General features: G+C 56.3%; 5 protein-coding genes across 5 annotated transcripts; 3 read left to right on the top strand and 2 right to left on the bottom strand.

Moving 5' to 3' along the window:
* Positions 1-171: 171 nt before the first annotated feature.
* On the top strand, positions 172-1,218 carry PG985_009852 (uncharacterized protein; the record flags this gene model as incomplete). The annotated part of the gene is made up of 4 exons (XM_066829620.1): positions 172-208; positions 274-521; positions 624-903; positions 962-1,218. 4 exons carry the CDS (start codon positions 172-174, stop codon positions 1,216-1,218), a joined length of 822 nt encoding a protein of 273 aa, XP_066682010.1.
* A 1,045-nt stretch (positions 1,219-2,263) lies between these two features.
* Positions 2,264-3,292, top strand: PG985_009851 (uncharacterized protein; the record flags this gene model as incomplete). Its single annotated transcript, XM_066829619.1, has 1 exon — positions 2,264-3,292. The coding sequence occupies one exon, from the start codon at positions 2,264-2,266 to the stop codon at positions 3,290-3,292; it is 1,029 nt and encodes a 342-aa protein (XP_066682009.1).
* Positions 3,293-5,077: 1,785 nt separating this feature from the next.
* On the top strand, positions 5,078-7,495 carry PG985_009850 (uncharacterized protein; the record flags this gene model as incomplete). Its single annotated transcript, XM_066829618.1, has 1 exon — positions 5,078-7,495. The coding sequence occupies one exon, from the start codon at positions 5,078-5,080 to the stop codon at positions 7,493-7,495; it is 2,418 nt and encodes an 805-aa protein (XP_066682008.1).
* Positions 7,496-8,218: 723 nt separating this feature from the next.
* PG985_009849 (uncharacterized protein) lies at positions 8,219-10,086 on the bottom strand (the record flags this gene model as incomplete). Its single annotated transcript, XM_066829617.1, has 2 exons — positions 8,219-9,734; positions 9,815-10,086. The coding sequence occupies 2 exons, from the start codon at positions 10,084-10,086 to the stop codon at positions 8,219-8,221; spliced, it is 1,788 nt and encodes a 595-aa protein (XP_066682007.1).
* Positions 10,087-10,845: 759 nt separating this feature from the next.
* On the bottom strand, positions 10,846-13,901 carry PG985_009848 (peptidase S8/S53 domain-containing protein; the record flags this gene model as incomplete). The annotated part of the gene is made up of 5 exons (XM_066829616.1): positions 10,846-11,494; positions 11,581-12,007; positions 12,082-12,401; positions 12,497-12,883; positions 12,940-13,901. 5 exons carry the CDS (start codon positions 13,899-13,901, stop codon positions 10,846-10,848), a joined length of 2,745 nt encoding a protein of 914 aa, XP_066682006.1.
* Between the last annotated feature and the right edge of the window lie 124 nt (positions 13,902-14,025).

The raw sequence follows: 14,025 nt of genomic DNA, 5'->3' as shown, positions 1-14,025 counted from the left end.
TGCGGTTGCATTCATGTGACGTAAGAAACCCACAACTGCTATGGACAAACAACCAACTGCTTTCGAGGTACCATTCCTCACCTTGTTTCCCCTATTTCCTCAAGTCGAGAGTCAGCCTTTGTATCCATCGCATATTCAAACATCGCCTTCTCTGCTCCAACCCCCTAGGTCATGAATATCACAGGAAATGCGGTCGTATTTGGTGGAGGTAGGTCTGCTACACATGCGTTCTCTCACGTCTGAATCCCACTCACTCACCCACCCACCTGCTAGGCGGCGGTATTGGCAGAAGCACCGCGGTGGCATTTGCACGGTCGAACGCATCCGCCGTTATTATTGCGGACTTGAATTTCAAGGCGGCAGAAGATGCCGCTGCTGAGGCCAAGAGGGTGGCGACCAATCCAAAATTCCGTGCCGAGGCCCTTCAGGTCGACGTAACTGCCCAGGACTCGGTGTACTCTGTGTTTCAACAGGTAACTACGTCCATCGGCCGCATCGATTATTGTGTTACTTGTGCTGGCGTAAGTTGCTATTACCTTGCCATTACGTCCGTGTCAACGGTCTGGCATTGAGCAGCCGCTGTTTGCATTACCGTTTGGCTTACTCCTGACATATCCAACTAGTGTGCCTTCAAAGCTGCCCGCCCAACTGCAGACGCCGATGTTGCCGATTTCCTCCGCCTCCAGGACATTAATCTGAAGGGGGCCTTCTTTGTCGTCCGGGCTGCATGTGCTATCATGCGATCCCAGGATCTCGTCCCGAACCTGGCCGAGTCCGAAGCGAGAGGGAAAACCCGAGGCACTATCACCACCCTCGGGTCCGTCCTTTCGTTTGGCGCAACACCTCAGATGATGCCGTATACCGCTTCCAAGCATACGGTGCTGGGTATCACCAAGACGGCCGGTAAGCATCCATCATTGCCGCGACTTGAACCAGCTCAGTTGCTGACGTGGGTCTGCAGCGCTCGACCACGCAAAAGATGGCATTCGCGTCAATTGCGTTTGTCCGACGTGGGTAGATACAGAAATGACCAAGCAGGCTTGCCGGGATGTGCCTGGCATGCAAGAGACGCTTGCTCCGAGCGTGCCGCTGGGCCGCATTGCGAGTCCGGACGAGATAGCGGATGCCATCCTCTTCCTCAGCAGCCCACGAGCGAGCTTTGTGACGGGCTGTTCTTTCATTATCGACGGTGGGACAAGCCTGATGAGCATCAGGTAGAGTTAGGGAAAGGTCGAAGCCTTCGTTGAGAACATGGTGCAGAGACTTTGGAAAGTGCCTTTTTGCAAATCATATTCGAATGACTCTCCAGATAGATAGATCCTTCACGGGCCTCGGGACAGATGTTTTAACATAAGGAGAGTTCTGGACGTGGATGTGGAATCGCTTGAGGGCCGACACGCCTCTCTGACATTATGAGCCATCAAAAGACATTACGCAAGCTTGCCGGGTCTGTGCAGATAGTATCGATCGCTGGACCTGAATTGACGGTAAGCGACTTTGGGGGTTTATTCCTTTCTGATTTAGTGTTTATTCCACGTTATTCCAGTGTCTCACGAGGGAAGAGGAACCGTTTATTCGAGAAATCTCCATTATTCCCTCTCGAGACATCCTGTTCCCTCCAAAAAGAGTAAATGCTAACGCCGAGAGTCGATAGGCACCGGAAGGAGAAGGACTACCGCTCTGTCATGAAAGGCCTTTCCCAGATACTCTCGTCATTATCCCGGGGCCCGCACATTAAGTTCTACGTTTCAAGTCAACACAAGCCATTTCTGGAAACCATATTTCAACAGAAGAGATATTCCCTAGCGATCGAGGATTTCACAATGGGCGATATGAAAGCTCATATACGCCGGACCCTGCGCCAGAACGAGAAGTCCGTACTGCTTGAGAATGCCGACATCCTGTTCGACGAGATAATCGCAGCCATAGCGAAGCACGCTCAAGGAGTTTGGCTTTGGGTGTATCTCATCTCTCGTGATCTGGTGAAGGCCGTCAATCACGACGAGTCCAGCACAAAACTCAAAGAGATCATCGAGAGGTTTACTAGTGATCTGGAAGCCTACTTTGAGCTGGTCATCAACAGGATAGAATCACTTTACAGACAAGAGATGGCCAAGATATTTTTGATAACCCTCGAAGAAGTCCAGCCTTTGCCACTCTACGCATTTTCTCTGTTAGAAGAAGAGTGTCGACACCCACATTACGCCCTAGAAGCGGATATAGCCCCGCTCACTGAGGAGCAGATTTCGAACACCGAAACGCCATGGAAAAGCCGGATTATCAACCGCTGTGGCGACCTTTGGTCGTTTCCTCGGGGGACCATCCTACGTTCCTGCGCAACCCCGTGAATTTCATGCACCGTACTGTCCGGGACTTTTTGCAGGATTGCTATCTTCAGAGACTGAAGAGCGAACTCGGCGCTTCGAGCTACAATCCTCTGCTGTCCCTGTGCAACATGACGCTTTTTCTTCTCAAGAAACTTGACCGAAACAACCTTTCCGAGCCACACCTGAGGAGAAACTCCATACATCGGACCATCGGACTAGTGGACGAGCTACTGTACTATGCTCATGAATACGAAGTTACAGAAGGCTCTTCTGATCTGGTTCCCATCCTGGACGAGGTAGATCGAGTGAACGGCATCCACGCCGCGGGGTTACGAAACCATTGGACACACGCAAGAGACTTGCCAGGCGCCCGCGGGCTCGACGAGTACCGAGAAGGTGGCAACTGCAACTTCTTGGCGCTCACCGTCCAGGCACGACTCGTAATCTACGTGGGAGAGAAGCTGCGGCTCGACAAAACACGAATTCACAAGCGGGGGCGCCCTCTTTTGGACTACGCGCTTCGTCCGAGGAGAGTCACGCCCATCAAGATGCCGTACCATTCGGACCGGGAAGATCCGAGCGTGGACGTGAAGATGGTCCAGCTACTCCTGGAGTCTGGCGCGAGCCCGAACCAAAAGGTCCGTCTGAACGACGGGCGCACAGTCTGGGCCCTGTTCTTGCTGTCCATGTACGAGACGAAGAACCGCGGGGAAGATAAGCCCGACCTAACAAAAGCCTGGTACTCTGCCTGCGAGGTGCTCGCTGAGCACGGGGCTGACCCCGACTGCTGGCTTGATGATGTGCAGAATATGAGGCTGACTCCGACCTCGGTGTTGGAGAAGGTCTTCGAACCGGTGAAAGCGCAGAGGTTGGTAATGCAGGCGAGACACGCACGAGAGCAGAAGGCAAGGGAATCAGTATTCTATAAAATCCGGACGGGGTTCGGTTGGCTAAGCTCATCTTGATCAACCGAACCGAACGATATGGGGTTTCCTTTTCCTCTTCACAGTCTCAGCCAAAGACATCATGATTATGCAGTTTGTCTAAGTTTGCTTCCAACGCCTCCTCAGCTCACCCGTTCCATCGCACCCCCTTCTCTTTCCCCGATGCATACCAGGTCGCCCTAGCAGAAACAAAAGGCCCGCAAAGAGCAGACTAGCAACGTAGACACATTGCGAGCCGCACTGTGATGATCTGCCCTATCGTAAGTAGGGCGACAACGGCCATCTTAATGACCGGCACTTTCCCTACTGCAATGTCCCAGCCCAACAATATCACCAATACGAGGTTGGTGCTGATGGACGCTGCCATAAAGAAAGCCATTGTGTATGCTGCCCAGCATGCCAGAACTGAATTGCAGTGAGAAGTCTGCCTTATCGTCCCTGCTTCGGCATCGTGCCCCAGGAGAGCCGTCGTCTCCTCATGGTGCTCGGGGTCGGGGAGTTTTCCAGACATGAAGGCAGCCTGGTCTGAAATCAGTCTCGTTACCCCTGAGCTTGGGGTTGGAATGGAAATCTGACTCACCTGAAATGAACGAATCGAGTTATGCGCTGTTTTACTGAAAAATGGTATATGCGGTCCGATGGGCCGTACGTAACGGATGATGGTCAAATACTGGTTTGGAGGATGGTGGTATTGGTAATCGAGGAAGTTGCATCATCTGTCGGATGTGCTGTCGACGTGTCCTGCCCAGCCTGTGTGATATGGGGGCCTTGATGGTGTCAGATGAGGGGCTCGGCACGCACTGCCCCCAATTGCCTTCTGTTTCACCGAGGGAATTCGTGGACGGCGCGAGCACGTGGTAGTCGCGCGCCACGGCAGAGCCCGATGAAGTCTATTTTCCACCATGGCTTTCCCGACGCCTATGTGTTGGGGGAGATGATTGGCTACTCGAGCCCAGCTAATTAGGTTGTTATTCTTCACCCAGACAAACAGGTGCGCCCAGACGGATAAGCGCGTAGCCTGGTGGCATAATCTGTTATGCCGGAATGTTGTTTACGGTTTCCCGTAGCAACGGAATAACGTCGCTATTTTCAGTCCACATTCCCTCCTGGGACTATGCCTACTTCGAACCAGCTTCATCAACATGCCTGACGACATGAACAAGACCGACGTTTTCGCCTTGGCCGAGCCGCTGTTGTGGGAGGAGAGGGGAACTCTGTTTGCTGAATGCCTCAGGCAGACTTTTCGGGATGCATTCTCCTTGGCCAATGAGTGGTGGTGGCGCAGTTGATCATGTACGACCTGATGTGAAAAGCCAGGTTTTCCCCGCTCGACAATTCCGCTGCAACTTCTCCCATATCTACCCCACGACAACACCTACCCAGTTCCCAAACCACCGATGGATCCCCTCTCGGCACTGGGTGTGGCGAGTAACATTCTGGCGGTAGTGGATTTTGGATGGACTGTGCTGACAGAAGCACGGAACATTCACCAGTCCTCATCTGGATTGAGTGGCGAGGCGGAGTTTGTGGATCTCCTCATCCAAGATGTCGCCAAGCTTGACGAAGCTCTGCCATCGCTAGTGGGAGTCAGTGCTGAGCTAAAGACTCTTCTGGTCGAAAGCAAGAGCATTGTCGACTTGCTTCAGAAAGGGTTGCAAGCGGTAAAAGCCGGGAATCGATCTAAATGGAGCAGCTTCCTGTCGGCTTTGAAGCAGACTTGGGGAAAAGATCAGGTGAAGGATCTAATGAGTAGACTCGGTAGCCTTCAGACTCAGGTGATGAGACATCTGCAGGTTGCCACACAGTATGTCGATCCTTGGATTCTACTATCATACAAGACCATTCAACTTACAGACGACCATCAGCAAGGAGATTACTCAAGGAGTCACAGTGATATCGCAGGCCATTGCGAAGGTTGAATCTATGAATTTTGAACTCGATATCAAAAGAAGGGATGATCTTCAAGAGCTCCAACGCAATCTGACCAAAGCCATCAATGGGAGTACAGCAATCGGCCGAGACATTGCCAATAGGATCGATGGCTTTGCCAGCGAAAAGGAGCCGTCCGAGAATAAACGATCCAAAGTTCTGGCTAAGCTTGTTGAATTCAGGAAGCTGGAAATTGCCACCAAAGAAATCAGTGAAACGGCAGAAACTGTCCGCAAAGACCAAGAAATCCTCAGGCGATTGCATTTCGATCACCTCCAGACTCGTCACCGCGCGATCGAGGAGGCCCATTCCAAGACCTTCCAATGGGCATTTGAACAGCAGAATAAGGGGCTGCGATTTAGGGAATGGCTCGAGAACGACAATAATGTCTTCTGGGTGTATGGCAAGCCGGGAAGTGGCAAGTCGACATTTATGAAGTTCCTTTGCGACAATGAGGACACGCGGAACTGCCTTCAGCGATGGTCGGGAGAGAAGGGGCTTATAATCGCCAAGTTCTTCTTCTGGAATGCAGGTTCCAATTTGCAGAAGTCCCAAGAGGGGCTTCTTCGTTCCTTGCTCTTCGAGATTCTACGTCAATGTCCTGAGCTCATGCCAGCCGTGAAGAACGCGGTGGCTGAGATTTCCGATTCGGACAAGCCGGATCCTCTACAATATACCCATAACCTGATGCACCTCTATCAGAGGATTGCCATCCAGCAGATTCCCTTGAAGTTCTGTTTCTTCGTCGATGGATTGGATGAGTTCCAAGAGGAGCATCGCAGTCACTTGGACTTGATCAAATTTCTGAGGCAACTGGAGCTGTCTTCTGATATCAAACTGTGTGTCTCAAGTCGTCCCTGGACTGTTTTTGTCGACGAGTTTGGAACAAGCCTGGAGTGGACACTCAAGCTCGAGGATTTGACCCGAGACGATATCCGACATTACGTCAAGGACAAATTTGACGAGCACCCACAATTCAAGGCCCTCACACATATGAACAGAAATTACTATCAGGTGGTAGATGCCGTGGCGGACCGCGCTCAAGGAGTATTTCTTTGGGTCTATCTCGTGGTTCGGAACCTGTTAAATAGTCTGACTTACCATGATTCGGTGTCAACTCTTTACCAACGACTACAAGAGTTTCCGCCAGACTTGGAGTCGTTCTTCCAACGCCTGATAGACTCGGTTGAGCCTGTATACCGTAAGCACATGGCACGGTACTTCAAAGTAGCAACCATAGCCGATGAACCGTTATTCGCCATGGTGTACTCCTATCTCGATGATATTGACGAGAACCCGGACTTCGCCATTGATCTTGCGCTTTCAGAGCTTAGTCACGAGCAAATAGGTTCAAGACGGGACCAACTACGACGCAGGTTAGATGGTCGCTCGCGGGGCCTTCTCGAAATGTTTAGTTCGAGGGCTCCTCAGTCAAGCGACCGGTTTTTCGAATACCGAGTGGACTTTATACATCGGACCGTTCACGACTTCTTGCAGCAATCAAAATATGTTCAGTCGCTTTTGGAATACAAAGCCGGCAGTGAGACCCCCTTGCTCACAACTTGTCATGCCATACTGTCGGTGATGAAGACTGGCCCTTTCGGCAGCAAGGAACACTCCCATAACTTGTTTTACTTGATTCCGAAACTATTCTTCTTCATTTCCAAAGCTCTAGCGGAGAACCCCGACTCGGAGATCGCTTTGGAGCATATTGTGGATGCTGCAGAGGCCTCCTACAAGCTCGTCACATCTCGAACAGACATCCAATACGAGGCGTTTCTAATTACTGGCCTCGCAGCGCGGATAGACTTTTATTCGTATGTTCGTAGGAAACTGGCGGCTAATCCTACTATGCTGCGAAAAGCCCCGAGCAATCCCCTACGGGCCGTTTCTAAGTCAGCACTGTATCACGCCTTGCAAAACTCACTTTGCCCTCTAAAATCTACGAGAACAGTTGCGCTTTTGTTGGAGGCCGGTGACGATCCGAACTACTCTATCGCAGGTGGCACAGTCTGGACCAACTTATTGCACCAGTTCGGGAGGCAAGAGTTTGTTGACAAGGAGAGTGCGCGTGAACTTATACGCCTACTGCTGCTACATGGCGCTGATCTAGGCGCAAAGGTCCAATCGCTAATGAGCAAAGATAGTACGGCAGAGTGGGTAATCAACAAACTGCTTACTCCTGATGTGGCAAGTCGCCTCTATTTAGAAGTAAAGCAAGCTGTATCGACCCGCCCAACCCAAAAGCGCGAAAAGAAATGGTATCGAAGATTGATCAAGCGGAGCCAGAAGTAAATTGTCACATTCGGCTGCATAGAATGTCAGTCACCAAGTGGACCAGGGCTTGAGCTGAAGGATCAATTCAACTTTTGTCGGTCCTGTAGTCCTAGGTTAGTTCTCGCCTGGTGGTAAGTATGATATGAAGACTTTTTGATTTGATGGTTCAAGCTGACGATCCCAGTGAGTATCAAAAACTAAGTGATGCACTCTTCGGCTACAAGAGACTACATTCAATCGTGGTCGCTGTATCCGCACGTTATGCGATGGTACAGGGAGGGCGTATCACGTTGGCCTGCGGCCACGGCAGGGGTTATCCCGCCGTCGTCGTAACCTAAGACATCTTCTTTTCTTCGTCTTTTCTTTTCGATGGGAGCAACGCTGGACGGTTGTCAATAGTGGAATATCAAAACATGCACTAGGCATTCTCTCCATAGACTGCATACGGAATAATCAGGCGCTTATAAAAAGTTGGATGGGGTGGGTGATAATGCTGGATTATTCAGCTTAGGTATTATTGTTTATATTGGACTGTTTCCAGCTATTATGCCAATCACCGCTTATTCCGATACTGTCAGATACCGTTGCGTCTACAGGCACACTGCGAGTTTGAACCTGATGGGTAATTAAGAGCTATATCATAAGCTGCAAAAGGAGCCCAAGGAGTCAGACACCACGGGTAGTCATCTAACTGACTGGAACGACCGATTTTAACCCTCAACACCGAGCCTCAATTGGGAATTAGGAAGCGGCGCGGCATAACCGCTTATCAGCCGCCTCGACCCAAGCGTCACTGCCCACCCCATCGAGCACGTACAGCACCGACTCCGGATCATACTTTCGCTTCACCGCCAGCAGCCGGTCGTAGTTGTCACCGTACATGGCGGTCCGCCAATCCGGCAACAAGTAACTGACCTCATTCATATAGACACCCCCCGCGGGCCCCGTGGCGGCATCCATCACAGTCTGTACCTTGGTAACAGCCTCGACCTGCCGCTGCGCCATATCAGCGGCGGGCGCGCGCGGGCCCCAGGCGCCCTTGGGCAGGCAGATCAGCGCCGCGTCGCGCCACGCCGGCAAGACGGCGTTGTCCGGGTGCGGCTGGTGGCCGACGCCGACGCTCTGGCACGCGATCGAGTAGCCCGGCAGCCCGCTGATGCCGCGCAGCGCCGCCGTCACGCGCGCGTTGGCCGCGGGGTCGAGCAGGACGCTGCGGGGGACCAGGCGGCTGGCCATGAAGCCCGAGTTCTCGATGACGCCCTCGGGCAGGTGGCCGAGGGCGCGGTCGAAGTGCTCGAGGAAGTTTTGCGAGAGGTGGGGGCGGTAGTCGTACTCGATGCCGCGCCGGGCGAGTTCGTCGAGAAGGGGCTCCATCAGGCGCGCGGCCGCCTCGGGGGTGGCGTCGGGGATGGTGACGGTCCAGGCGTTGAAGGTGCTCGCGGTCAGGCCGTAGACGATGGAGTTGCCGCCGCCGCCGCCGCCTCCGCTGCCGCCCCCGCCCTCGGCGAAGTCCGGGAGCAGCGCCTGGAACGCGCCCACGGCGTCCCAGAAGGCGGCGTGGCCGACGGCGGTGTCGTTGAAGGCTAGCGTGCCGCCGCCGATGAGGCCGGCGTCGCGGTGGATGCGGGCCGTCATGGATAGGACGATGGCGTAGTTGCCGGGGCCGCCGCCGCTGAGGGCCCAGTACAGGTCCGCGTGCTCGTTGTCGGGCGTGGCGCTTATGTGCCGGCCGTCGGAGACGGTGACGACTTCCCACTCGAGGACGTTGTCCGAGCCGAGGCCGTGGCGGCTCGCCAGGATGGAGTGGCCGCCACCCTGGGAGTAGCCCCCGGCGATCCCGACGGTAGGGCAGGATCCGCCGACGATGCGGTGTCCGGTGGCATTGGCGGCGGCATAGGCCTCGAACCCCTGGACCCCGGCTCCGAGCTTCAGGGCGGGTCCCGTATAGTGGGACGAGTTGTAGGCCGGGATGAACTCGGTCGACTTGAGGTGGTGAGTCCAGACGGAGAGGGCGCCGGTGCCTGTGGAGCGGCCCAGGTAATCGTGGCCTGTGTTCTTGACGACGAGCCGGATGTCATGGCGGCGGACAAACTCCAGTGCGGCTTGGATGCTCTGCCTGGCGGCGTCCGCGTCCTCTGACACGTCGATCACGTAGCTGGCGTGGTTGCCGAGGCCGCAGGGCGCCGAGCGCGGCGCAAAGGCGTCGCACGAGTAGTTCTTGAAGCTCATGTCCATGAACTCCCCCGGGACCTCCATACTGTACCTCACACAGTATCAGCATCAGTCGCTTCAAGGTATACCAATGTCGACGTAGTGAGAAGGAAGGGTTTCTCGTACCGTGCCAACGTGGGGAAGTCGAACTTCTTTTGCAAATTGGCGCACGCCTCAGCATCGTACCGGTTGTACGGGGCATCGTGGCAAACGCTCTCGCGCGGGACAGTTTCGGACAAGCGCCCGCCCACCGTCTTGTTCAGGTCTTGCCAGTCTTGTGGTGTGGGCCAGTCGGCGTCACCAGGGAGAACGCGGCAGGAGGAGGTTGAGCGGGGAGGAGGAGTGGCGGCACCGGCAGCCAGTTCTGCCGCCAAAGCAGCCAAGCCAGCCAGCAACATACATTGTTTACTGACAATCATCTCTTCAGTAACAAGAGAAAGATGCGCCGAAATCAGGCAGGAAGTGTGGTGCACGAAAAGATTGATCACGCGGGTGAGACAACCGGCAACCCCAACCAAGCCCGGTCCCCTGGTGAGACACGAGCCCCGGGTTTTATAGTGAGACTAGCGACTTCAACATCACATCTCTATTGTGACACGTCATGCCACGATCTTGTATTGAGATAACGAGAACCCCGCCCCGACTTACCATTTAAACTCGGCACTGCAGCTGCGTGCTGTAACTAATGCGCCAAGCAATGCAGAACTCGTCTATGATACCCCTGAGCATGCAGGGGTATGTATGCACGTGGCGGTCAAGGCTACACGTCAAAAAACACCACCTTGCATTCCAACTATACACTTTATTATTCAGCCTGCAGCTTGCCTGTTTGGAGCCATGTCATAGTTCTGAAAATCGCGGTCATGTTGGTGGAAAGGCCGTTGCACCCCAGACGTTACGCGCCCAAAGAAAGGGGCATTGAAGCTGACCGGGGCAACATTAACAATTACTACAAAGTGATTAACAGCAACGAGTAAGAGGCATTCCGGTCATCAAACTAATGGCCCACGACTCAGATCTTTACGACAACAGCCACGGACATTTCCAAATCTGGCCTAAGGGGAGGGGACGGCAGACGCACTCGACCAACTCCATCTGTGCACCTCCCATTGCTCCGCCATGTTATTCCCTTGATACCTATCTCCCACCTTCCCCAATCACCTGCTGGGTACCGTCCCGTTCGAGTACCGAATGGAGAACGGAACGGTCTCGACGACATCCCAATCCCCCACCACCGCCTCGTCCCCAAAGATGCGCAGCGCGCTGGCGACCATCTTGTACGAGCCCGCCGGCACCACCGCGCCATCCGCCAGCAAGCCCCAGAAGTACGCCCGCTGGTTGACGGCGGCGATGTACCGCACCGGCCACCCGGCCAACGGCCCCAGAGACGGGATGCCCGTCGGCGTCTTCACCGTGTTGTTCTTGCTGTTTGTCTCGTCCAACGCCACCAGATGCACATGCAGCAGCCGCGTGCCCATGACGGGGCTGATCAGCATATTGGGCAGCCGGCCCTCGTCGTCGACGGTGGGCTCGTAGGCCGGGTCCGGGGGCGAGGGCAGGTCGTAGGTCGTGTTGGCGTCGACGGGGGAGCCGTGGGAGGCGAGGTAGGCGGACCCGGGCCGGAGGATGGGGGCGGACCGCATGCTGCCCACCACCCCTAAGTACGGGAGCACGAGGTGCTCGCCTCGCGTGCTGTTGAGGCTGACGTAGCCGCTGTAGACGGGCAGACGGGTGGCGTTGACGCCCTGGGGCGGGACGACGTGGACGGAGACTTGGGCGGAGCCGCCGGCGGGGACGGTGATGACGCTGTACGTGAAGAACAAGAAAAGTATTAGCCTTGCTGATTCTCATAGTGGGTGGGACAGGTTGTCCTGGGGAAGTGTCTGACTTACTCAGGACTAAAGGTGAGTTCCGCCCAGGCATCGACCGTCGGGTTGGGAAATCCGCTCGGCACGTCGCCGCTGAGGGTCGAAACCATGGTGTACATGGACAGGGCCTTCAGGTGCCCGATCTCGTAGGTGGCCTCCTCGGCGCCCGTATTCTCGACGGTGAAGGTGTGGTCCGCGACGAAGTGGTCCGTGTCGTTGAGCCGGAGGCTCGGGACATCGAGTATAGTTTTGGCGAAGACGGCGTCGTAGGCCTGCACCAGGCCCGACCCGACCTGCTGCACCGGCGCCAGGATGTCGGCTTTTGTCTTGCCGTCGAACCATGGCAGCGGCTTGGAGGTGGAGGAGAGGATCCGGCCGAAGAGGTCGGACTCGAGCTTTCCTCCCCTCGCCTCGCCCATTAGTGCGATGATGCCTGCCACCAAGGGGCTTGCTACATTGGTGATAATTACTGTCAGCACTCCATCCTCATGAGAGAATAACTAGGGAAACAGCAGCAAAACTTACCCATCGACGTCCCGCTCATGACCCGGAAGCTCCCCATGGCCACGGGGTACGTGGACAAGATCCGCCCTCCCGGCGACGCGACCTGCGGCTTGGGCTCGAGCTCCCAGTTGGGGCCCCACGAGGTGAACGCGTCGGCGAAGCCGCCCGTCTCGTGGTCCTCGAGCTCCACCAGGATCTCCTTGGTGGCGTTCTTGGCCGGGATGGTCACGTTGACCTGGACGCCGCGGCCCAGCATCTCGAGCCAGGCGGCGCCCTGGTGCGGCGCCACCGAGATGACGGCCTCGAGGCCTTCGGTGTAGACGAACTCCTCGTCCCAGGAGCTGTGTGTGGCGCCAAGTCACGTGTTAGTGAACCATGCATGGTACGGAGAGAGGGGCTGGGAGAAGGAAGGGAGCAAAGCAAAGCAGTAACTTACGTGTTGGAATAGGCGTAGTAGGCCATGTATCTGCCCCCTTTGGCCCGGATGTTCTGCCCCTGGTCGGGAGGGTAGCAGTTCGACGCGCGCGCATCGGGCACGACGCGCAGGAGCACGAGCTTGTCCGACAGATCCGGCGTGTCGTCGGGCAGCGGGCTGCAGGCATCCGTGACGGACCCGGTATCATTGCCGACGGCCCAAAGCGGAAGAGTCAAGGTCTGCGCGAGGTAAGGGGTTCCGGCAAAGAAGCCGTACACGTTCTCGGCCGACTTGTTGTTGTTCTGCTGGCCGTTGTCGTCGTCGTTAGCGGTCGTGTAGGAGCCGCGCGAGACGAAGATGGGGTCGTTCCGGTTCTGCACGGCGGCGACGGACACGACGCCCAGGCCGCTCGCGGGGGCCGACGGGTTGAACATGCCGCGCCCGCCCGAGTTGCCGCCCGACACGATGACGGGCACCCCCGCCGCGGCGATGCGCGAGGCGACCCGGGCCAGGGCTCGTCGGCCCAGCCGGCCACGTCCTCGAGGCCGTTGGAGCACTGGATGAGGTCGGCGCCGTCCTCGAAGGCGCGCAGGAACGACGCCACCAGGATCTCGTTGGACCCCACCCCGGCGCAGTTCCAGCACCGGTACGACCACAGCTTGACCCCGGGGGCCGCCCCCACGAAGCCGTACGGGTTGCCGCTGTCGGGCTGCGCGGCGATGGTGCCGGCGACGTGGGTCCCGTGGCCGAAGCAGCCGTCGAACGGGTCCGCGTCGGGCTCCGGGTCGCCGCCGGCGGGGGCGTCGCCCACAAAGTCCCAGCCGCCCTCGACTAGGCAGCCGGGCCCGAAGCAGCCGCCCAGCGACGGGTGCGTGTAGTCGACGCCCGAGTCCATCATGGCGATGCGGAAGCCCTTGCCCGTCAGGTTCAGCGCGTGCAGCCGGTCGATCTGCGTCATCAGGTGCGGCATGAACGTATCCTCATCTTTCTCGACCGGAGACTCCTGACGTTTCTGCTGGGAGCTTCCTGGAGAAGGAGTCGCCGGGGTCTTGGGGTCTTGTGGCTTGCCTGCATCAAGCGTCATAGTCCGTACGGGCCAGACGGCCTTGACGGCGGGTTTGGCCCTTATCAAATCGAGAATCTTGAGGGGGTCGTGGCCGGCGGCACCGAGCACCTTGAAGGAGGCGCCGTTGAAGATCTTGGAGCTGCCCATGCTCATGCGCTCTTCCGTCTTGATGCCCTCCTCGCTCGAGAGCGCATGGTAGAAGTCGGCCAGGCTCTCGCTCGCCTCGAGCTCGACGATGTAGGAGCCGTGCACCAAATTGGCCGATGAAGCGTCAGAGGGAGGTGCATCATGAGCGACAGCCTTCGCAGCGACGCGAACCACCGCCGCCAACAGCGCGCAGAAGGCGCCAGAGATCCTCATCTTGTCGATCTTGCTTGACAGCCAGTCACACAATGGGATGGATGAGCAAAGACCAACGCGACGCTCACTTGCAGGCGCAATTGCCGATTGATATATCGATCTATCTATCATAAACCTGATCCCC

The sequence above is a fragment of the Apiospora marii genome (assembly GCF_038362585.1).
Source record: "Apiospora marii strain CBS 49790 chromosome Unknown utg000006l_segment0_segment0, whole genome shotgun sequence".
In the NCBI taxonomy this organism is placed as follows: domain Eukaryota; kingdom Fungi; phylum Ascomycota; class Sordariomycetes; order Amphisphaeriales; family Apiosporaceae; genus Apiospora; species Apiospora marii.
The sequence above is the reverse complement of the archived record's forward strand: the minus strand, read 5'-3'. Positions and strand labels throughout refer to the sequence as shown.